The 25,211-nt window shown below is 49.1% G+C and overlaps 1 protein-coding gene across 1 annotated transcript; it reads left to right on the forward strand.

The window, feature by feature from the left end:
- Nucleotides 1-21,022: 21,022 nt before the first annotated feature.
- Nucleotides 21,023-25,211, forward strand: SPACA3 (sperm acrosome associated 3; the record flags this gene model as incomplete). Its single annotated transcript, XM_080678676.1, has 4 exons — nt 21,023-21,209; nt 22,006-22,164; nt 22,495-22,573; nt 25,145-25,211. The coding sequence occupies 4 exons, from the start codon at nt 21,023-21,025 to the stop codon at nt 25,209-25,211; spliced, it is 492 nt and encodes a 163-aa protein (XP_080534802.1).

Genomic DNA, 25,211 nt, shown 5'->3' on the forward strand with positions numbered 1-25,211 from the left:
CAAGGTACATGCCCTTGACCGGAATTGAACCCGGGACACGTTGGTCTGCAGGCCAGCCCTCTATCTACTGAGCCAAACTGGCTAGGGCGAAGGATAGATTCTTGATCACAGGGGACACCTTATTGGATGGCCCACTCCCATCAACTCTGATTGCATGCTATATGGTAGTTAACGTTCCTGTCCTGCTGGTGAGCTGCGAGTGGGAAATGTCCACAGAGCACTTGGACTTTTCTATTTGTGGCCTCCATAAATAGACGTCCATAGTCCTCCTGGTTTTGTCCTTTTTCCCTCCCTTTCAAAACCTGGTTTCATAACCAGACTGGAAACTCATTCATACTAGGCTCGCAATGGCTGCTTCAGTTGTAAATGTCCCCTGCACTTAACCTGGACCAGAGCCCTAAGCCAAAGAGAAGCAACCCTGAGTTGACCTCTCAGATACCATCCACCAGGTGTGGGGTTAGAGGTGGAGACATTTCCCCTAAAGTGACCCCCAGTGTCACCTCTGAGCCCTGGCGAGTCCCAGCACACCTGCCTCCTGAGGCCCTGAGCTGCTGCCCTTCGTGTGGTGAGGAGAGGCTGCTGAAGACAGAGGAAGTGTCTGCTAGATGGCAGGCCCTCTGCTTCCGCTGCTCTGTAGTTTTTTCTTTCATCTCCAGGGCAAATGAAAGGTCTCTGGATAAGGGTGGTGTTGAGGTGGAGCACCAATTGCCCTTTGGGAGTTGGCGGAAGTTACTTCTTCCCTTGGGAGGGGCTGGTTGGTGAGCACGAGGGATCTAGCCAGGAGGTTTCCCGGAGGACAGACACATCCCAAGTCCCTTGTTCACTAGTGCCTATGTGCATGGTAGATCTTTTCTTCCATGACCCCCACCCCCTCCTACCCTGGGGTAGGAGCATCAGACCAAAATTCTAAATGAAGAAGGAATTAGGGATAGGATTTGAGTGTGAGAAGAGTAAAGTCTTTGAAGTCAGGCAGAATTAGGTTCAAATCTGGGCTCAGTCATTTACTGTGGGAGCTTGAACAAGCTACTTAACCACCCTAGTCCTTGGCTCTCTCACCTGGAAAATCAAGGCTACTGCCTCATTGGGTTGGTATGTAAATCAATGAAATGGCATATGAGAAATGTCCAATTGTGTGCCTGGTACTGATTAACCAACATTAACCCTTCTTTCCACCCCACCCCCACCCCCACCCTGTGCCCAATGCAGCTGACCCAGATCCATCACCTCGGTTACCATGGCTCTTTCCAAAAAATCTGGAGTAGGGAGAGTGGTCCAGCATGTCCCTGCCCCACCCCACATTCAGGACAGACAAAGCTCTTAGCCTCTTATCAGGGTTCCCAGGGTTGATTGCTCAAGTTGCATTCCTGCAGCGCAGGGCCCGGAGCCTCCTCCAGCTTGTGAAACCTCCCCAAAGGAGCGGCATCCAGCTCACCCGGTGCTCACCCCGTGCTCACCCTGACCTGCCTCGTTCCAGGAGCGGCTCCGCAGGGACTCTGTGTGCCCACAGGAGCCTGATCTTTAGAGAAGGCCTTGCAGTCCAAAGCCCCTGAGTTGTTTTATGACCTTACACATTTTGGGAAGATCTCAGATGACGAATTCCCATTCATTTCCTTCTTTGGTCCCTCTCTCCTCTCCCTCCCTTTGCAACTCCTCCCCGCTTCCTCCCACAAATAAGTACTTTTTGCTTACTCTGGGAGGAAGTGTTGTGCTAGGTGCTGGGGATATAGAACAAAAGGCACAAGCCCTGTCCTTAAGAAGCAAAAGAGACAAAGGAGCAGCTGTGGTCAGTGTTGTGAGAGATGTAGTGTGAGGGGCCATGAGGGCATAGGGTGGGGGGTGGTGGCGGTGTTGAGATAGCCAAGGAAGGCACTTGGAAGGAGCTGATGCTTGCGTTGAGGCGTGACAGAGGGTCAGAGAGAGATTCTGGGCTGACCAGACGTGGGGAAGGTCCGAGCCCAGGAGAGCATGCTCATTGGAGAAATGCAGGTGTTTGGGGAAGGCTGGAGTGTGGGATGTAAAGGCCGGACAGGTTGGCTGGGCATCAGATCATGGAGGATTTAACAGGTCATATTAGGGAGTTGATGCTTTATTCTGAGCATAATGGGGACCATAGAAAGGCTTTACCCAGGGGAGCAACTTGGTCAAAATTGCCATTTAGAAAGACACTCATTTACTTTACACCCTATGATGTTAGGCTCCAGGATCCATAAATTTGCCCGATGCCACTGAGTGCTTTTCCTCCCTGAATCTGAGAGGCTCATGACTCAGTCATGGTGTAAAGTCAGGGTGGGCAACTGGGTGGGAAGGGAGTAAGCGAGGAGCTAGGCATCAGAACCGAAAGTGCAGGGAGAAGTAAGGTTGCACTGGGTCTGCCTCTGGGGGGTAACGGTCTCTGTACCAGAAATGCTGATGAGCAGAGAGAGCTCTGAGGATTTGAGGCATAACTGGGTCCTTTCTGTTTCATTCCCTCTGAATTTTCATCATCCCCATTTTACAGGCAAGGAAACCAAAGTGTAGGGAGGTCAGTGACTTTCCTGGAGTCATTATGAATCAGAACAGGGATTTCAGCTCCCCAGCTCATGTTCTGTCACCACCACGCCTGCCCACTAGGGGGCGGTGCGTGTGGCAATCTACAGTGAAGGGAAGGAAACAACCCCTATGAGTCATTCTATTCCTTCTAGTTCTACTATTTTTCATTAAAAAAAAAAAAATGGTGGTCCTGACCAATAAATTAATTTCATGGCCAATAGTCGGTTACAACACATAGGGGGATAGAACATGAGCAGTAACACGAGGGTTGGGGCATGGGTGAGGCATTCTCTCTCCAAAATGACTTAATTTGTTCTGTTTTAAGGAAAACGTGCTTTTACCAGAATAGTCGCAAAAATTTACGGTGCAAAATGGAATAATTAATTTATTACAGTATTGATTAGTTCGAGTCGTCTGTGGAGCATCCACACTGGGTGAACCCTGGGGTATATTGGAGTGAATAAAAAAGATAATGCCTCTCTTGGGGCACATGTAATCTAAGGTGGAAAGAAACCCATAAAGAATGATTTGCGATACAATACAGTAAGTACTAAGTAAGGGAACTTGTGTGTAACGGGAGCACAGAGCAGGGCACCAAACCCAGTCTAGGCGAGTTTCCGGGAAATAGGATATCTTGGAATTGTCCAGGAGACATAGGTGTTAGGTGGGAGGAGGTAGCGGTGGAGGAGGACCGCGGATCCAGGCAGGGCAGTTGTGCAGTGTGACACTCCATACTGTGCATGTGTCAGAGGTGAGGTGGTGGGAGAGGCATCGTGGGGAGAGGAAGGCAAGGACTAGACACAGGACTTTTCCTCCAGGTGGTAGGGAGCAATTGAAAAAGATGGAAACGCTCTTATTTTTTTCTTGGAAACTATCAAATAATCTCTGCACCCCCACCAGTCTTTAATGTTACCCTCACCTGATAGGTGAACAGTGATTTGGCATTGTGTTAATTTGCATTAACATGACTGCTGGTGAAGTTAAACATTTTTCATGTGTTTATTAGCTCTATGTACTTATTCATGTCCTTTGTCCATTTTCCTCCTGGGACTGTAATATGTTTCTTATCGATTTATATGAGCTCTTTCTATATTAAGGATAACAAACCTTTGTCATATCTATTGCATATATTTATTTTCCCCAGCCTTTGTCATTTGCTTTCTAGTTTTGTTTAGAATGTTCCTGACATCCAGAAGTTTTAATTCTGGTTCTGTCAAATCTATTGATTTTCTTTCCCTTAGTGATATCTTCCATTGCTTTTATGATTAGAAAATCCTCTCTCATCCAGAGAACAAATAAATACCATTGAAATGTTTGAAGCAGCAAAGTGCCATGGGTGGATGATTAATAATAATATTCACAGGTTAGATGTAGTGGCAGAAAAAAAAAACAAAAACCCCAAGCAACCAGAGTCGAAAAAATCAAACTTCACTTTATCCACCCCAAAAATAGGGGTGGGAATAGAGATCAAAGAGATGGATGAGGGAGACAAGGAGAGGCGGGGAGAGTCTTGAAGGACGAGTAGGAAGAGGTCAGGTAGACAGAGTGGGTGGGAGTGTGCAGAGAGGAAGCTATCTGTCCCAAGGTAAGATATCGAGGAACATAATATATTTGGTTAGAATCTTAGATGAGAAGAAGCAGTCCTGGGTGAGGGGATTGGAAAGAATCAGGACCCATAAATCATGTTGAGAACTTTATTCTGAGAGCAGTGGTGAGCCATTGAAGATATAGCCCAAATTATTCTTGCTGCCTCATGGAACCAATCTCTGCGTAGAGTTTCATTCAGGAAGCACCGTCTGGCAGCCAAGACCACTGACAAAATTCCATCGGCAATGGCACTGTCTGCCCTCTCTTAGAGAATAGCCTGTCTTCATCTGGGCCGGATGGTGGGGAGATAATGTCTTTGCTTATCTTTTCTTTCCCTCTAGTCCTTGGTGCTGGGAAAGAGCCTGGGCTCTGGAAGGAGACAGATCTGGGTTGGAATCCCGACTCTGCTACTCCCTAGCCATCTCCTTCCTCACCTGACTGCTTCCCTTCCTTCTGCAAATTCCATTGGACACCTTTTATGTTGCACGCGTTGTCTAAGTGCTGGGGATATAGGGCAGAGATAAACCACACAATTTCTGCTCTCATAGGATTATAAACTAGTGAGGGAAGACAGATATTAAGCAAATGATTGCTTAAGTGCATATGAAATTAAAAGCTTGTAAAGTGTTTTAAGAGGAGAGATATAATCTTATAAAAGATTGTTAGGATAATTAACCTATCAAGGAAGGCTTCCATTAAAAGGGATCTACTCTCTGGAGATAAGTAGCAGTTCAGAGGTGGATGAGTGGGGACACAAGGAATAGTCCATACAAACATCCTGTAGCAAGAACTGAGACAAGGCCAGTGTGACTGGAGAGTAAACAAAGGGGACAATGAGACAGGCCATGGGAAGGACGTGGATTTTGATGTGAAGAGTGATGTGAATTCATTCAAATGGTTTATTCACAGTGGGTGATGGTGGACTGGGTTGGAGATAAAGACACAATCAGATTTGTATTTTGAAAAAAAAAACACCCTTTTGGCCTCTATGTGGAGAATCAGTTGGAGAAGGCCAGAATAGGGAGTGAAGACCCATTGCTACTGCATCAGTCTGGGTGAGAGGAGATGATAGCTTGGCCTGGGCGGGGAGAGGGAGATGGAAAGTCAGGGGAGTGGATACATTTGAGGGATATTTAGAAAGTAAAATACATAAGACTTAGGTAGATTGGACATGGGACCGTGATGCAAGATAATGGGGTGTCAAGAAAGACTCGTCGGCCTCAGGTTTGCATGCCTACATGGGGATGACAGTTTGGGGACAGGGATCACTGGCACAGCAAACACCAGAAGAGGATGCAGTTTGGGGAAGAGGTAGGAACCATCTGTTTTGGACTTGAGTTTGAGATGCATTTGAGACACCTGCGTTGAGTTAAAACGGTTGAAGCTCAGAGCGGAGTGGGCTGGGGATTTGTCATGGATCGTTATTATTAGAGTTATGGCTATGGGTGTGATGCTATGGGAAGAGTAGAGAGTGAAAACAGAAGGGCCATGGAAACCCTAACATCTAATATGATCTTGGGCCACTCTAAGGCTCTTGTAGAGTTACTTCGATGGTTAAATGAAGTACCATATGCCCAGTGCCTGGTGCACAGTAGTCACTCAATAAATGTTAGCTACATCTCCCTTCTCTCCTTGAACCACTCTTCTCCCTTTGTTTTATTCCTCTCTGGCTCTATGTACTGCAGCTGGAGATGAAAACCTAATTCTCCCAACTTGAGATGGCTCTAGGGTACCTCATGCTCTTCCCCGGGTCCCGCCCTGAAAGCCCACCTTCTGAGAGCTCTCTGACACGGGACTGAGGCTGCTTGGACCCAATGCCAAGCTAACTTTCTTAGCCCGCACAGCAACCTCGACCCCAGGATGATAAGCATGCCACCTCGCATTGTTCCAGGAGAAATGAGTAGGCCAGATTTCCCTGTCCCACGTGGGAGTGGGGTTCTTGGGGTACCACCAAAATAAGCATTTTCAGAAGCCACCATGAGAGAATGAGATGTGGTCAAAGGCTTTATTGGCATGGAGTTACATTCCTTGGGTTCCAAAGTCCTGAAAAGGGTGTAGCTGGGGGTCCAGTAGAGCCAAAAGCAGGGCCAGCGTCCACCTTTCCATGGCGGAGCTGGGTCCGGCAGAGCACCAGACTGAAGTCCATGAGTCCATAGTGTGGAATCCACCTGGCCATGGGCCACGTGGGCGAACGAAGGGGAAGGCACCCCCTGCAGCAGCATTTCTAGAACATTTTGTATTTTTTTCCAGCGGATTTTCACAGTGATTATCTCAGTTGCTCATCACAGAACTTCTCATCATAAAATGCATTTGCATATTTTATTTACCTCTAGTCCTTTTCCCACCGCTAAAACAATAGCATTTTGAGCAAATACGCATACGATGCCAGGAATTCATTTCGCTCTTATTCTGAAGCTTGCTTTCTCATTTTAGTTTTAAATCATGAATTTTATCTTCCTTGTCATACTTTTCCCCAGACATTTCAGTGATTCGCAAAATCACAATTCTCCTCTTTTCTTTTTTTTTGGCACTTGCTCTCTTCTTCTCCTCAGTACTGAGGTTTCTGGCCCCCAAAACCCATGGTTCCGGCACATTCAGGAGCTCACGTTTTTGACTTCTCTTCACCTCATTTCTCTCGGAAGCAGATGCTGTTTATTCTGCATTGAAGCTTCAAATTAGCTTTAACTGGAGATTTGTTATGCAAGACAACCTCACGATCCCGCAGCCTCAGCCAGGTCCTTCCTGTGGCCCTGGCTCCTAAAGAGTCTCTGCTTCTCAGTCTCAAATCACGCCCCCCTCCCTCTTCTGCATAACATTTACCTGTTTTTTCTTTCTGTATTCTTGATCTCCATCTTCTGCTATCTGTGTTCATCCTCTCCTTAGAGATGTGTCAGGCACCTACTATGAACCACACTTTGCTGGGCTCTGAGGACGCCAATACTCACGACCTGGTCCTTGACCTTGAAGTGCCCCCACACTGCAACACTGGGTCTCAAACCTGAGGGCACATTTGAATCATCCCCTGAGGAGTGTAAAAATATATGAATGCCCAAGTCCTAGTCGTGGAGATTCTGATTTATTTGGTCTTGAGTGGGACCCAGGCATTATTTTTTTATTTTTTCCCCTCTCTTTCTCCCCCCACCGCCGCCCCATTGATCTCTTCTGGCCTCCTCCCACACCCCACCCCAGGCCTTCACCATCCTATTGTCTGTGTCCATGGGTTATGCATATATGCATACAAGTTCTTTAGTTGATCTCTTCCCACCCACTGACCCTCCCCTGCCTTCTCTCCAAGATTCCAGTCTGTTCTATGCTCTCTGGGTCTATTTTGTTCATCAGTTTATTTTGTTCATTTGATTCCACATATGAGTGAGATCATGTGATACTTGTCTTTCTCTGACTAGCTTATTTTGTTTGGCATAATACTCTCCAGGTCCCTCCATGCTGTCTTAAAGGGTAAGAGATTCTTCTTTTTTACTGCTGCATAGTATTCCATAGTGTTATTTTTTTAACATCGATGAGAGAGAAACATCAATCAGCCACCTCCTGCACACTCCCTACTGGGTATGTGCCCACAACCAAGGTACATGCCCTTGACCGGAATCAAACCTGGGACCCTTGAGTCCACAGGCCGACGCTCTATCCACTGAGCCAAACCGGTTAGGGCCATAGTGTTATTTTTTAAAAAAGAGATTCTAATGTTTAGCCAGGGATGAGACTCACTCACCGGTCTAATGAATGAGGCAGGCGTGTGAGCAAATAATTTGAATACATTGCAAAGGCAGAAGCAAGCATAGGGGCTGGAGGCGAGTGGAAGAGCAGCCCCTCATTCAGCCCAGAGCAGTGCCCCATCCCATTCCAGGGAACCTTTTCTCAGAGCCCTCCTTCCCTTCCTTCCATTTCCAGTGGGATGGGCGAAGTGGGAGTCAGGCTGAATGGGATCCAATCCCAGCGCTGCCACTTACTAGCTGGGTGGCCTTAGGCAAATTGCTAACCACTCTTAAATCTTAATGCTCTTGTCAAAGTGTGAGTGTGTGTGTGTGTGTGAGTGAATTGTGGGTGCTACCGTATGTAATATGCCTAGCCCACTGCCTTACACCCAGTAGGTGCTCAAAAATGGTGGTATGTCCACTCTGACATACTGCACGCCCACCGATGTGCTCAGTGTTTCTTCTTCCAGCAGCAAGTACTCACAGGACCTTCTGTGTTGAGCAACGTTTCTCCTTCTTACCTTTCTTTGAGATTCCATTCAGACCTCCTTTCCTGTGACGGAGGCGTGTGAGGCTAGGTGAAGTGCCTCTCTCCATAGCCCTCCCTTCTCCTGCCGAGGAAGAGGGCGTAGACTGGCTGGACAGAGGCTGATATTCTCGGGGTCACCTTTTACTGGTTAGCAGGGCTCCTGGGACTCAGGATCAGGACCAGGCCAGCGGCTTCCTGACTCCCCGCCCTTTTCAGGGAGCACTGTGTCTCTTACTGTCTCAGCGTGGAGCATATTCGGTCTGGCCTGGCTACCTTCCGGAAGGTTGCATCCGTGCCTGTGTCGTGGAGCCAAGCTTCCTCTGTAGGCCTGGCCACATCCCTGCAGGCGAGCCTTGGTGCGTGTGGGGATGTGCTCTCATATCTAGATTTGGGAGTTAGGAAGTCCCACTTGTATCCCTGGCATTGATCTGAATTCTCCAACCCAGATCAGAGGGTAGAAAGTACCACAGTAGATGAATAGACTAGATATGTGTCTCCCATTTGGCACATGATGCTTGTGTGCCCATGTCATTGATCTGATCTCACTGGAGCTTGGAGGAGAGGCCCCTAATATCTGTCATGAAGTGAAAGTTGTGATAAAAAGTCATAAAAGCATAAACAGTATGAAAAGTTCAAAGGTAAACTCATTAAGTTCAGAAGCATAATATATACTTAGGACGAGAGAGAGAGAGAGAGAGAGAGAGAGAGAGAGAGAGAGAGAGAGAGAGAGAGAGAGAGGAAGAAGTCATCTAAGCACCAGAGGGACTCATCATACAGCGCTGGGGGATGTGAACGCTGAGAGAAGCTTTGGCGACAGGGGCCTCCCAGGGATGGGGTCCCCACAGCCCATCAGTAGCTGCTTAAACGCCTTGCCTGCATTATTCGATTTAATGTTCACAACAGAACAACCTCATGAGATGGGTATGATTACTCCCACCAACCCGAGGCTCAGAGAGGTGGAGGCACTGGCCCACAGAACGAGTCAGTAGCACATCTGGGCTGAGAATGAGAATCCAGGCCTCCAAGTCCATTGGCAGGTGCTTGCCTCTGTGTCCTGGTGTGCCCGCTTTCCTCAAGGCGGGACCTGCACGTGGTCCCTGAGACAGGGAGGTGCTCCTGCCTGGGCGGGGCTTGGTACTGGACAGGACAGCCCTGTCCCTCAGGCCCCCGCTGGCTGCAGTGCCCTGGCCAAGTGGCCCCGTGGGCATGACCCGCTGTACTGGTCCCTTCCTTAAGCACACAGAGCAGACACTTTTCCAGATTGGGGACAAAGTTCAGAAGGTGGGGCTGGGTGCTGCAGTGCCAGCTGGCTGCCAGCTGTGAGTAACAAGGTAGAACACCTAGGACACAGGTGTGAGGGGCCGAGACAGCCCCCAGGGCCCAAGTTCACGTCCTTCTCTCTGGATGTCGGGCTGCTCCCTGCCTCATGCTCCCAGAGCCATGGAGGACTCACAGCTGGGAATTAGAATGTGTCACATTTCCCTTCCAGTAAAATTTGAGATTCATGTCTCTCTCTTTCATTCTTAGCGGTTGACTTGAGGCCTATTTGAATAAAATATGTGTCTAGTGGGGACCTACCCAGGCTGGGGCCCTGCTGAATACTGGGGTTTGGAGAGAGACTCATCATTCTTGATCAGCCCTTAAGACTTGACTCAGCCGGGTCCTCCTCCTGGCTTTGCACTGGGCTGTCCCTCCGCCTGGAACACTCTCTCTGTCCTCAGTTCTTCCTCAAGGCATGTCCAGCTGTTGCCCAATAGGGTCACAGCTAACACTTAATGTACTAATATGGCCTGCCAGGCACTGTTCCAACATTTTATGTTTATTCATTTCATTTAATCCTCTCCACATCCCTATGACATAGGTATCATTATTCACATTTGGCAGCTGAGTAAAATGAGGCACAGAGAGGTCAGGAACGTGTCCAAGGTTACCCTGCTAGGAGGTGGAAAACCTGGGATTGCATTTGGTCTATTTCCAAATTCAGAAATGGACAGCTAGTTTTAAGGAAGGAGCTTGGATCCAGTTCAAATCCTGGACTCACCACTTAAAGCTGTGTGAGTCTGGGAGGTGGCTTAGCCTCTCTGAGCCTCAATTTTCTCATCTCTAAAGGGGAGTATATATCCAACATCAAACAGATGCTTCTGAGGTTTAAGAGTGAAATTGTCGATCGTTCACCATAAATACTAACTCCCTTCCCTTTGCCTCTCCTGACTTTGGAATCAATGGATTATATAAATACAAAACTTGAGCATAGGTAAGAATGTCATCCCTGGAAAGGATCTTAGCTATGACTCAGTCTAATGTATTGACTGAAGGGCGAGGAAGTGACAGCACCTGCTCCAGGTGACACGCTAAGCTGGTGACAGTGACAGATTGCAAGTTGCCTTCCCTAATACCTGTTCTCTTTAACATCTTCTTCCCTCTGGTAATAGAGCTGCTGGTTTTTAGCTGGTTCTCGGCTTCTCACAAAAAGACTACATTTCCCAGCTTTCCTTGGAGTAAGTGGGGCCATTTGACCATGTTCTAGCCCAGTGGTCGGCAAACTGCAGCTCTGTTGACTAATGAGTTTGCCGACCACTTGTCTAACCTAATCCCAACGTAAAGCATTAAATATGGACTAGAACTAAGGCCAATCAATGTTTGCTGAGTTGACAGTGGGTCCCCAAGAGAGGCCTGGCCTGTCTTTTTTCCTCTCTGCAGGGCTTGGTGTATGAACCTGGAGTTTTCACATCTCGAGGCCCTGAGATGACTTCTGGTGCCTGTGGGTGTGGGCAGCTGCCTCTGGAAAGGGGGTTGTGGCTGGAACGAGGTTCTCAGGTCTGGGTGTCTGGCCTCTGTCAGCCTTCCTTCTCCAGCCACAGGGGAAAAACCCATGGGCAGAGACATCCTTTGGTTCCGAACCTGGGTCTCCGGGTCAGGCTCGCCCCGAGTTCTGAGCTGGTGAGCTGAGGGAGCCTGAGGAAGCCCAAAAGGACCCGCCGGGAGGATGGATGAGCCCTTCTGCTCTTCCTGTCGCTGCCACCTGCATGTCCTCAAGATGATGACTTATTTTCTTCCTTGAAGAATGCTTCTCTTTTTGCTTTCCCTCTTTTTGAATTAATTTTTTCATCGAGAAATGTTTCAAAGATGAGACAAGAATAGAAAGGACCATAATGAGTACCTATTTACCCACCACTAAGCTCTATCCCATCAGGCCATGTTTGTATCAGACCTCGTGTAAAGGAATAAAACATTACCGATATAATGGAAGCTCCCAGTGTGTTCCATTCCCACTCCCATCCTCCCTCCTCCTCAGAGGTGACTGTTACCAGGAATCCAGTGTTGACCATTCCTCTATTGCTTAGATCACAGACTCTGTGCAGTCACTGCTCAGGGAGAGGCCGTCTGGGGCCCGGGAAGGATGCACGCTGGGCCCCCAGGTTGGACACCAGCTATGTATGTGGTTGCTAGGACTCGCTGATAATTAGAGTCTCCAGGTTGCTAGGTGACCTGGGTTGCTAAGAATCTCAGTTTATTATCTGTCTTGAGTTGTCAGAAGCCCTGGGTTATTTAGTTTTTCAATTTATTAAAGGTTTGATGGCTCTCAAAGGCCCCAAGTTAGTAGAGACCTCAACGATTAGGGGCCCCTGCTCTTAGGGCTTGTGGAGTCATCAGGTTGTTGAGGCGCATTTGGGTTATGTTCATGTTCTAATCATTTACCCTCTAGCCGGTCCGTTTCAAATAATCTTAAATTAGACTTTGGAAAAATCCCAGTTGACCAATGCTTATTTCCAATTATTTTATTAGATTATTCAGAATGATAAAACTAGCCTGTGCATTTTTCCTTTAAAAAAACTTACTTTCAAACAATTGTAGGTTCATAGAAAGTTGCAAAAATAGTAGAGAGGGATCTCATGTACTCTTCATCCAGTTTCCCCAAATGGTTACATCATACATAACTGTAATAGAATATCAAGTCAGGACATCAACATTGTTACCGTGCGCGTGTATAGGTCTATGTCATTTTATAACACATGTAGACATGTTTTATAACATGTGTACCCACCACCCCAGTCAAGATACAGAACTGTGCAGTCTCCACAAAAATCACCCTTGTGCTATCCTTGTATATCACATTTGTCTCACTCCCTCACCAACCAGTGCCTTCCATGTGCCTTACCCATCAATGGGTCAAGGAAATAGAGAGAGAAATACACCAAACTCCTTGTTCTGGAGGGACCCACAGACAGGGCTGCAGTCATGTACACCATACATTGCAGTATAATGTGCTCATTCTGTGATAGGGATAAACTTTAGGTGCTGGGACAAGAAAGGCTGGAGGATTCAAAGAGCAGAGAGTGTTGAATTAACCTTTCTGCAGAAGGTGCAATGCTGGGCTGATTTTGAAGGACGAAATGGAGTTATCGAGTGCCCCTTGAGGAGAGATTCTATCTAGGCAGACAAGCCTGGGAAGCCCAGTGGGTGGTATCCACGGGGAGAGGTGCTGGGAGCGGAGGCTGGAGGACTGGGGAGAGGACAGACTGTGGAGGACCCTCCGGCTGCTGGACTGAACCAGCTGACCTAGTCCTGCAAGTGACAGACCCATTGAAAGGTTTAAAAATGGGGACAGGTGCATTCAGCTTTGTCACATCCACATAGAAGGATGAGTTAGGAAATGATTGCGGTCCCAGCTAAGATACACTGAGAGCACCCCACCAGAGTCTTGGGGACAGATGTGGAAGAACCATTTTGACCTCTGCGGGACATCAGGCTGGGGTGGGGGAGTATGACAGGGATGAGCAAGCTCTTTTTCTAAGATGAACGTTTTTCCTTTATTTTTTTTAAAGGCTGTATTTGTTTCCCTGAGGATGCATCCCTAGGATGGAATGCTAGTAGCATAATTCCCTGCTTATCCACAGATCTCCTGACTTCAGGGAGGGCCAAGACAGCAGCAAGTTGGATAAAGAAAGGCCTCTGACCTGTTAAAACAAGTCATGCTTTTCCTTTGCCTTATCCTTCAGGCCATGGTGTGTGTGTGTGTGTGTGTGTGTGTGTGTGTGTGTGTGTGTGTGTGTGTTTTGACAATTCAAGTGAGGTTCTCAAAAGTTTGGTTACTTGGTTCTCTCTCCCTTATAACAACAATAATTAAAAACCACCTTAAATGAAGTCGAGTGTCTGCTTGGTGCCTGGTTCTGTGTAGGATGTGTTGTCTGTTATCCCGTTAATCCCCTTCCACCCCACAGGGGCTGGTTCTTCTCATTTTCCAAGTGAGGGTGTGGAGGCTCAGCAAGGCTAACTACCCGCCAAGGTCATAGAGCTAGAGAGTTTGCCACATCAGGACTCCAGTCCAGGTCTTGCTGCTCTCAGCCGGCGGCCCTGTACTGTCCAAGCCACAGATCGTATGAGGGGAGGGAAGGAGGTCAGCCAGTAGTGGCATCGGGGCAAGGAAGGGAATAACCTGAGTTGAGGAACCTGATGACTGTTAAAGTGTTTTCTACCAACTTCACACAGAGAGTGGATCAGTTAGGGCTCTCCACAGAAACAGAACTAAAAGGATATGTGTGTGTATATAAATACTCACATACACACACACACGCACACACACATACAGGGGACTTAAAAAAGTTTGGCTAGAAGACTGGATATTATATATTTATAATTTACTAGAGGCCCAGTGCATGAATTCCTGCACAGGTGGGGTCCCTCAGCCTGGCCAATCGGGGTCAATGGCGGGGGGCGGCGAGGAGTGGCTGGCTGGGGAGATTGGCTGTGGGAGCGCACTGACCACCAGGGGGCAGCTCCTGCTTTGAGTGTCCAGTCAGTGTGCGTCATAGCAACCAGTCGACCAGTCATTCGGTTGTTCAGTTGCTTAGGCTTTTATATATATACACTAGAGGCCTGGTGCATGAAAATTCGTGCACGGGGTGTGTGTGTCCCTCAGCCCAGCCTGAACCCTCTCCAATCTGGGATCCCTCTCACAATCAAGGACTGCTGGCTCCCAACTGCTCGCCTGCCTGCCTTCCTGATTGCCCCTAACCGCTTCTGTCTTCCAGCCTGATCACCCCCTAACCACTCCCTTGTCAGCCTGATTGATGCCTAACTGCTCCCTTGCCAGCCTGTTTGCCCCTAACTGCGCTCCCTTGCAGGCCTGGTCCCCCCAACTGCTCTCCCCTGCAGGCCTGGTCCCCTCCAACTGCTCTCCTCTGCAGGCCTGGGTCCCCCCCAACTGCCCTTCCCTGCAGGCCTGGTTGCCCCCAACTTCTCCTCTCTGCTGGCCTGGTCACCCCTAACAGCCTTCCCCTGCAGGCTGGATCGCCACCAACTGCTCTCCCTTGCAGGCCTGGTTCCTCCCAACTGCCCTCCTCTGCTGACCATCTTGTAGCGGCCATCTTGTGTCCACATGGGGGCAGCTATCTTGTGTGTTGGAGTGATGGTCAATTTGCATATTACTCTTTTATTAGATAGGATGATAAGGCTCATGCAATGATGGAGGGTGAGTTGGCAAGCTGGAGACCCAGACAACCAATGTGCAGCTCCCGTCCAAAGGCTGGCAGGCTCCAGGCCCAGGAAGAGCTGATATTTCAGTGGAGGCCACAGGCAGGAAGAAAGCCCACGTCTCAGTTTGAACAAGGTCAGGCAGGAGGGATTCCCTTTTGAGGGATTCCTTTTTGTTCTATTCAGACCTTCAGCTGATTGGGCAAGGCCCACCCACATTAGGGAGGACAATCTGCTTACAATCTGCTTTACTCTTCTATTTTTAAAAAAATATTTTTATTGATTTCAGATAGGAAGGGAGAGGGAGAGAGAGATAGAAACATCAATGATGAGAGAGAACCATTGATTGGCTTCCTCCTGCATGCCCCACACTGGGGATTGAGCCTGCAACCCAGGTATGTGCCCTTGACCGTAATTGAACCCGGGATCCTTCAGTCTGCAGGCCGATGCTCTACCCACTAAGCTAAACCAGCTAGGGCTCTGCTATTGATTTTTCTGTTAATCTCATCTAACGTACAGTACAGTGAATATAGATGACATTACTGTATTATAATCATCAAACTTGCTAAGAGATGAGACCTTAACTATTCTAACCACTGAAAGTATTATGTAACATGGTAAATAGAGGTGCAACTTCTCCCTGTGATGGCAATCATATTACAATATATACATGGATCAAATTAGCCTGTTCACCTTAAATGTATACATTATATGTCTCCCTTCCCCCCTCTCTCTCTAAAAACAAACAAACAAACAAACAACCACAGAGGAATTGAGCTGGCTTTGGGGAAACAGGAAATACTCCTACAGAGCTCAGCAGAGAAGCGAAGACCAGCACATTCCCAACTGGGGCCTTTGTCTGCCCTCATACCTGTGCCTCTTGAGCTGCTGTTTCTTATTCCCATTTAAAAGTGAAAGTCAGGTGGGAAATAACAAAACACACAATAAAATAAAATCAGCCGAAAGATGACTCAATAAAAAGAAGCGATAAAAAGGTAAAAGCAGGCCGATGCAGTAAAAAATCCAAAACTCAACCAGACAGAATCACCACCGAGGACCAGGCGATGAAAACAATAGTGATAATGGGCGGATCTAAGTGGTCAGCATCTTCGTGCTCGGAGACAGCGAGGGAGGATTATTTTCATTTTACAGAGGAGCAAAATGAGGCTCGGGAACTGAGAACCAGGGTTCCAGGGGCCAGGACTGGGCCCCCAGCTCCATTCCATAGATGAGGAAATGGAGGTTCACATTTCAAGACTAAACAGCCAGGCAGGGGTCGAGCAAGACAGTGATCTTGGGTTTATCTAACTCAAGTCCAGAGCTCTTTTCCCTGAATAAAGGCTCACGCCTGGCTGCACACTGGAGGCATCTGGGAGCTTTTAAGTAATTCTGGTGCCGAGTAGACATTTTTCCAAAGAAGATGTGCCAGTGGCCAACAGGTATATGGAAAGAGATGCTTAGCATCACTAGTCAATAGAGAAATGCAAATCAAAACCACAGTGCCGTATCTCACCATATCCAAGACACAACAAGGATTGGCAAGGATGTGGAGAAGCTGAAAGTCTTGCGCCTGTTGGTGGGAATGCAAAATGGTGCAGCCGCTATGGAAAACCGAGTGGAGGGTCCTTAAACCATCAAAAATAGAACTACCAAGTGATCCAGCAATCCCACTTCTGGGCATTTATCCAAAAGATTTGAAATCAGGATCTCGAAGAGATACTAGCACTCCTGTGTTCATTGCAGCACTATTCATAATAGGCAAATGTGGAAACAATCTAATGTCCATGGACCGATGACTGGATAAAGAAGTTGTATATGTTGTATACACAATGGAATACTCTTCAGCCTTAAAGAAAAAAATTCTGCAATACGTGACAACATGGTTGACCCTTGAGGACCCTGTGCTCAGTAAATAAGCCAGTGACAGACAAATACTGCATGATTTCACTTATATGAGGGATCTAAAATAGTCACAGGCTGAGACTCAGAGTGGAATGGTGGTTGCCAGGGGCTGGGGAGGGGGCTGGGAGTTACTAATCCATGGGCAGAAGTTTCAGGTGAGCAAGATGAATCAGCTATGAGATCTGTTATAGAACACTGTACCCTAAAGCAGTGTTGTACACTTAGAAATTTCTTGAGGCTAGATCTCATGTTAAGTGTTTGTAGCACAATAACATTTTTAAAGAAAAAAGAAATTGTGTCCCAGCCATTTTGGCTCAGTGGCTAGGCAGGGGTGGGCAAACTTTTTGACTCGAGGGCCACAATGGGTTCTTAAACTGGACTGGAGGGCCGGAACAAAAGCATGGATGGAGTGTTTGTGTGAACTAATATAAATTCAAAGTAAAGGAGCGGAGGGGAGAGCAAGAGAACCGGATAGAACAGCCGGATCCGGCCCACGGGCCGTAGTTTGCCCACAGCTGGTAGAGCATCGGCCTGCAGACTGAAGGGTCCCAGATTCAATTCTGATCAAGGGCTCATGTCCAGGTTGTGGGCTCGATAGGCAGGAGGCAGCTGATCAATGATTCTTTCTCATCATTGATGTTTCTATCTCTCTCCATCTCCCTTCCTCTCTGAAATAAATAAAAATATATTTAAAAAAAATAAGAGGCATCATACAAAAAAAAAAAATTGTGACCGTGGCTGCATCAACCCTTAGTTCTAACCTGGTCAGTCAGGCAGAGAGGAGGCGCCTGGTGCAACTGAACACGTTTATGGCTATGCTGAGCTCTTAGTAGTAATTGTGCCTGTGTATTGAGCATCCTGAGTACTAAGTACTAAGAACTAAGCACTTTAAGTACTAAGCATCTATACAGATGTTCCAGGAGTTGTTATTCCTACTTGAGAATTGAGGAAACTGAGAGGTTGAGTTACTTTTCTGGGTCACCCAGCTGGTAGCCACCAGCGCCTGTGTTCCTGCCCAACGCAGCCTAACTCCAAAGCCCATGCCTCCCTGCTGTGCCACACAGCTCCCAGCAGGGCCTCTGCGGGGCACAGACATGGTTGCCACATGCCCTTCCATGTCCCTTCTGTGTCCCCCAAGCTTTAGGGTTCACAGCGTCATCTTTGTTCCTAGCTTGTCCACACTGAAGTCGTCATCCAGATGGAGAAGGGGGTGGTGTGTGGCTCAGCATTCTAGAACTTTCAGCCAATTAGAGGGGTTCAGTGGTGGGAGAGGCTGCCTGGGGAGACAGTGGGCACCTGCTGACATTGCTGGGTAATCAATCACCAGAAGGATCTGTTAGGAGGAGAAGGGTCATCCTTCAAAGTAGTGTGTGTGGCCCAGCCGGCATAGCTCAGTGGTCGAGCATCGGCCTATGAACCAGTAGGTCACGGTTCGATTCCCAGTCAGGGCACATGTCCGGGTTGTGGGCTCAATCCCCAGTAAGGGGCATGCAGGAGGCAGTCTCTCATTGACATTTCTATCTCCCTCTCCCTACCTCTCTGAAATCAATAAAAAGTATATTAAAAACCCCCCACAAAGTAGTGTGTGTGTGTGTGTAGAGGTGGGCAAGAGAAGTTGCATTTAAATACTCCTCATATGTTCCCAAGGCTCTGCAATTGAGGGGCTTAGGGGGACTGGTTGATCGTCAGTGGCAGAGAGATGGTTCTAGAAGATGAGCTCACAGAACTGGGGAGTTCCAGAAGGCCCCACGTGAGTTTAGAGATCACCTGGGCGCCTGGGGACCCGGCAGTGTCACGGGCGTGGTCCTCTCCTGAAGTGGCGTCTTGGCACCATCTCCGCTGCGTCAGCCTTGGTGGGAACCACACCTGCTCAGTGAGCCCCCTGCCCCTCTTTCTGCAGGTGTTTACGAGGTACCTGGGCTGGGCTGGCCAGGGAGGGGCTGGGATTGAGAAGGGGGTGGTCAGAGATGGGGGCATCCTGGGCTGGGAGGTGGTCAGTTCAGGGAGGGAGGGAGGGAGGGAGGGAGGGAGAGAGAGAGAGAGAGAGAGAGAGAGAGAGAGAGAGAGAGGGGCCCACGCTGGCAGGTCTCTGGTCTCTGAGTCAGCAGACCTGACTCCTCGTGCCTCTAGACCTGCTGTGAAATGCTCCGGATAAAATGACTTTTAAGTCACTTTGCTGCCAAAAATTCAAAAACAGTCTCTGTAGAGCAGTCACCTTGGTTTCTATGTCTATAAAATGGGGATCATAACCCTACCCCGCGTGGATTGTTGAGAGGATTAGATGAGATTAAGTTGGAAGGCATCCGGAAAAGGCTGGGCACCGTGTCTGCCCCGTGTGAACTCAGGTTAATTGTCTTCTTCCCTTTCTTTCCTGCACTTTGATGGGAAGCGCTCATACTTTTGTGGGCACCACTTCAGGATATTTCCGTTTAAGAAGCATCCATTGAACAGCCACTCCATAGCAGCAGCTCTGCTTGACCCCTAGGATATAAGAGGAATAAGACAGCTACTGTTCTTCACAAGTTACCTTGCGGTGGGAAAGACTAACACACACCCCAGTCCAGTGGGACAGAGGAGGGCAGAAGCACAGGGTATTTTGGGGTGTTGGGGAGCAGTGGCCTACCGGGGAAGTCCTGCTGGAGAAGTCATCTCTGATGAGACCCTTGACGTCTGAGTAAGCGTTAGTCATGCGAAGGAGAGACCTTCTATCCTAGACGGCAGGACCATCTTGGGTTGAATACAGTGTTACTGGAAATTTAAGTGTGAGGGAAGAGGGGTCCGAGGGGCTGGATCCTAAGGGGACTTGTAGACCCTGTTTAGGAGCAGTGATGAAGGGAGCTATCAAAGGCTGTCACAGGCTTTATGTTTCTTTTTTAAAAAAATATATTTCTTTATTGATTTCAGAGAGGAAGGGAGAGGGATAGAGAGATAGAAACATCAATGATGATAATCATTGATCGGCTGCCTCCTGCATGCCCCCTACTGGGGATCGAGCCCGAAACCCGGGCATGTGCCCTTGCATGGTCCCAGGTCCCAGGAATCGAACCTGGGACCCTTCAGTCCGCAGGCTGACACTCTATTCACTGAGCCAAACCGGTTAGGGCACAGGCTTTATGTTTCAAAGATTTATTTTGGTGAATATGCGTCAAACACTTTTGAAGAAGAGACAGGACTGGGTACAAGGAGACCATCCTCACACCAGGACGGTGCTCTGAACCCGGGGCAGGAAGGCTGGGAGGGACCGTAGCATCAACAGCACCTCGGGATTGACCAGTTGGGATGGGTGAAGGATGGAATGATGGAGAGAAGGAGTGAAGAACAACAGCTATATTTCCAGTTTGGAAAAACATCCTGGGTTTACAACCAAGAACATTTTCAGCCAAGATAGGGAAGAGTAGCTGTTAGTGGGAACGTGCGTTCTGTTGTAGGCGAGCTTGGCTTGAGATGACTGGGATGTGCAGGTGCAGATGTCCAGGTCTGTTGCCCTGGAAGATGTAATAAGTCATCAGCCTCAGGCGGAGGTGACAGCAGGGCGGCCCAGGGTCTCCTGAAGTGGAGGAGAAGAGGCCTGAGACGGCAGCTCCCAGGGTGGAGGGGCTTTGGCAAGGTGATGGTTTGGAAGGGGCGGTGGGCATGACGGAGCGTTTCAGTACGGCCCTGGGACCTGTGTGTGCCGAGAAAGAGCAGTTTCCACTTAGAGGGCTGCGGGTGACCTTGCTTCAGTTCAGGCCAGGGAGGGAGGCTCTGGGCCAGAAGAGACTTTCCTTGGCAGCTGGGCTCAGGGGCTGATTTATACCCATGACACTGCCCGGCCCGTCGCCTCTGGGAACATCCTCTCATGGCCATACCCCAGTGGGACTTGGCATTCATATAAACTTTGGTCTCCGTCCAAACATTGCTCCTTCCTAGTTATACAATCTCAGGCGTCAGGATTCAGTACTGCCCGGCATATCATATGGGGCTCAAAATATATTTGTTTTCTCCTCCAAGTCCTTGCCTCTTCTCCTAGCTTCTGGGACAGGGTGGAGTCAAGCAGGATTAGAAGGGAGAGGAGCTGGCCTCAGGAAACCCTCTCCTGGATCTCGGGAGTGTGGCTGATGCTTCACCAGGGCTGCAAGGCAGCTGGTTGGCAGTATGAAGTCTTCACCCATTTCCAGGTCCACTCAGGCCCTGTTTCTCTCCTTCTTCCAAGGGTTAGACTCCTGTGAGAGGACGGCCAGGGCTGTGGGGCTGCCTGCCTCAAAGTCCAGCTCTGAGCCGGCGTGGTGGGGGCCCCACCTCTGCACCCTGCATGGAAGCCAGGGGCTGGGCTCCCAGAAGGCAGCTGTGCCCACCTGGGATCCTGTTGCTGGCCGTTGCTTCTCTGCTAAGCTGCCTACTCACCTGCGGCCAAGCCAAGGTCTACAGTCGCTGTGAGCTGTTCCGAGTGCTCCAGGATTTTGGCCTGGAGGGATACCGCGGCCACAGCCTGGCTGACTGTGAGCACCCCTCTTCCTGGCTGGCCCTGTCCCGCTCCATCCACCTTTTTCTTCCCTCCCCTATCCCTCATCCTCCTTCTCCTCACTCAAGGGGTGTGTCCTCAGGAGCTTTCTGAGCCTCAGTCCTCATTTGTAAAACAAGAATTAGGTGAGATCACAGGTAGAGAACACCCAGCACGGAGTTCAATATATAGCAGGCCCGCAACAGGCAGTCAAATCAATGGCCCCTTCATGGCCCCCACAGCTAAAGTCAACAGAATAATTTATATCCTAATCTCAATCTTGACATGAAGATCAGACATTCCCATTTTGTTTAGGGCAAACTGAATATACAAGCTATGCCAAGCGTTGCAAGCTGGTGGTGGTTTGGGAAGCTGTGGAGTACAGCCACATCTGGACCCATGTTCCTCTAGGTGTAGCCCCTCTACAGGTTCTACCTGCATCTTTCTAATCTTGCCTCTAAGGATTTTGTTCTAATTCCTTCATCCCACAAACATTTCTTGGACTTGACTATGTGCAGAACAATGAGACAATGAGAAGATTGCTGGCCTAGGGCAGGAGGTCTGAGGCCCAGTCTTGACTTGCTCTTTGGTAGCTGTATGTAACCTTAAGTCACTTTGCCCTCTGAGGCTCGGTGGGTTCCTCTGTTAAGTGGGAGGGAGGGCCTCTGCCCTGATCACCTCGAAGCAGGAGTTGAGGCTCCAAGGAGCTAACATTGGGACCTGCACTGGGAGCCCTCTGGTCTGGGGTGGCCTTGACCATGGGACCCTTTGGTCTGTGTCTCCACCCTGTACAGGGCTTTGTCTTGCTTATTACACAAGTGGCTTTGATTCAGCTGCTGTGGACCATGAAGCTGATGGAAGCACCAACAACGGCATCTTCCAGATCAACAGTCGGAAGTGGTGCAAAACTCTTAAAGAATACACCAGCAAGGGGTGCAATATGTACTGCACCGGTAGGCGGGCCTGAGCCTGGGCTGGCTGGGGCCAGGCCTCTGTACCAGCCTTTGCTTCTCTCTGGTTTTGTTTGCTCCTCTTGCCTTTATCTCTGAGTGGGGATCCCCTTACATGGTGTTGGTCTTACCAAGGAGAGCATGATGGGGCAAGTGATGGGGGTGGATCTTCCATGAATCTGACTTGGGCTCCCTAATGGGAGATTGTCCCAAGAACTATCAGAATGGAACAGGGATTGCTTCTGATCAGAGACAAAAGTGATACCTGTGCTTCCAGAGGGGTCCAACTCTGCCCCCTGCTCCCTCATCCTGTTTCTCTGCCTCCCACTCCAGAGTTATTGGATCCTGACCTTAAGAATGCTGTTATCTGTGCCATGAAGATAAGTCAACAGCCCCAGGGGCTGGGCAGCTGGTAAGTAACTTGGGATGGAGCCCCCAAGGGCATGTGGCCAGGACTGGTGGCCAGCAGCAGGGAACTGACCTTTTCCGAGTTCCCGCTTCGTCCCAGGCACCATTTCACAGCTTCACACTCTGACCCGCACCCCTTTTGGTGTAGGGATTACTACACTGAAGTACTCACAGACAGCACCCTGCATGTCAGGGATAATAAGCAGCTCACTGGAGGCCGTGGAACACAGCCTGGCTCTATCAAGCGTTGCCTATGTTGACATGCCTGCCTCCAGATCCACTAGATCTGGGTCTAGTAAATATTTTTGAACCATGGCATCTTCGTCTAAACTAACTTTCTTACAAAGTCCCATGATTATAACAGATGAACTAATAGATTCCTGCCCGAGCAGGGTGGGCTCTCTGGGGCCTCAGCCTGTCAGCCTTCACCTTTCCCACTCCTTTCCCACATGATGGGAAGCCCTCCTCACAGGCACGGGGGTTGGATGGGCATCGATGGGGCGTTAGGCTAGATCTTTGGTTCACAGAAGGTCCTCGGCCTCAGTGGCTCAACAGCTTCCCAGCCTCTTCTCATGGGAGCCTCACTTAGAGTTTCCAGCCTCCCTTTACTCACATTTCTGGCTGAGAGACCAGCAGGGCAGAATGTGGGGAAGGTAAAGTCCTCCAGGTGGCCGGTGCAGCCAGATCCATGGGCAAATGTGCTAGCGACAAGGCTGGTAAAATCACTGGAAGGCACAGGATGTCTGGGAGAGAGTAGAGGCAGGGGGCCCAGTGGAGGAGTCTTTGCAGGAGTCCAGGTGAGAGATATGGTCCGGACCAGGATGGTTCCACAGGTGATGGACTGGAGAAGGGTTGGGTCCGAGGGCCTGTGGAGGAGGACTAGGGACAGGTGATGTGTGGTCAGTGAGGGAGAGGAGGAGGTGAACATGCCTGTGAATATAAAGAAGGTCTGAGAAGGGCCTTGACAATGGCCACAGCTTTGGAGACATGTGATGTGAGAACAGGAGACGCCTGAGAAACTGGATCTGGAGGCAGGCCCAGCAGGACACGGTGCACATGTATAAACCAGGCAGGGTGAATGCAGGCTCAGGCAGGAATCCAAGGTCTTGAGGTGTTGGGGTGCCACCCAGGGATGGAAGAAACAGGTTGTTTTGGGTTAAATCAAAGAACGACCGTCTTTTGTACAGTGTGAGGTGAGGACGCTCATGGCCTGTATAACCCCATAGAGGTGGCCAAGGCTAATAGGAAGTGGCCCCAGGAGGTGGAAAGGGTGCTGCTTACTCCTCCCACATGCGCACACTGAGAACTGCTCTGTGCTGGGTGCTGGGCTTCCAAGATGACTGAGACTCATGTCCTTGCCCTCAAGGGTCTCACAGTCTAATAGAAGAGACCCAGGAGCCAGTAGACCACTCTTTTTTAAAAATATTAATATTTTTTAATCCTTAAGAACTTTTTTCCATTGATTTTTAGAGAGAGTAGAAGAGAGAGGGAAAGTCAGGGAGAAATATTGATGTGAGAGAAACACATTGATTGGTTGCCTCCTGCACGAGCTCCTACCAGGGCCCTGGCCCGGGCCGGGAGGATCCTGCAATTTAGGTACGTGCCCTTGACTGGAATCGAACCCCAGACCCTTGGGTCCTCAGGGCGACACTCTATCCACTGAGCCAAACCAGCTAGGGCTAGACCAGTGGTCGGCAAACTGTGGCTCGCAAGCCACATGCGGCTCTTTGGCCCCTTGAGTGTGGCTCTTCCACAAAATACCACGGCCTGGGTGAGTCTATTTTGAAGAAGTGGTGTTAGAAGTTTAAAAAATTTGTCTCTCAAAAGAAATTTCAATCGTTGTACTGTTGATATTTGTCTCTGTTGACTAATGAGTTTGCCAACCACTGGGCTAGACAAATTATCAAAATTTGGAACCCCTTTGGGACAAAGGGACCCCAGAACCCCAGAATCTTGCTTATCTTCAAGATGCCAGTGTGACGCCAGAGCAATGCAGTGGTCCTGAGTCTATAAACTCGAGTTACCAACTTGAAAGACCCAGGAAAATAGGGCGTGGATGCTGTTAATAGCTGTGGCTGGGCAAGTAATTTTGCATCTCAGTCTCCGTTTTTCACTTGGAATACAGGGAACATGATATCTGCCCGATGTACCGCATAGGGCTGCTGTGGGGGACAGATACGTGGGTGATGGATGTGACAGGGCTATGCAAATGGTAAAGGGCTGCCCATATGCAAGGGGCATCGCTGTGGCAGAAGCAGCGTGATGTGCGGGAAGACCATTAGGCTGGACTCAGGACTCCAGGCCTCTGCCACTGACATCTGGGTGAACGTGAGCAAAGGACTGTGACCCTATGGAAAAACAAGGGGGCTACATGGATGACTGCTTTTAAAGGCCATTCTGGTCCTTTAAGGGTTCTTTGCCAGTGAACACAGTTTGCTTTCCTCTCTTTTCCTTGCTAGCCCCTGTTCTCACCTAATTTCTGGCGTAGAGCCTACGCTCCTTCCTGTTCTTCTCTGAACAGGGACTGAGTCTGTCTCTGATTGGGTCTCTCCTCTTCCCCACTCTCCATCCCCAGGGAGGCCTGGAAGCATCACTGCCTGGGCAAGGACCTCAGCGACTGGGTGGACGGCTGTACCTTCTAG

This window comes from Plecotus auritus (assembly GCF_963455305.1).
Source record: "Plecotus auritus genome assembly, chromosome: 7".
Taxonomy (NCBI): domain Eukaryota; kingdom Metazoa; phylum Chordata; class Mammalia; order Chiroptera; family Vespertilionidae; genus Plecotus; species Plecotus auritus.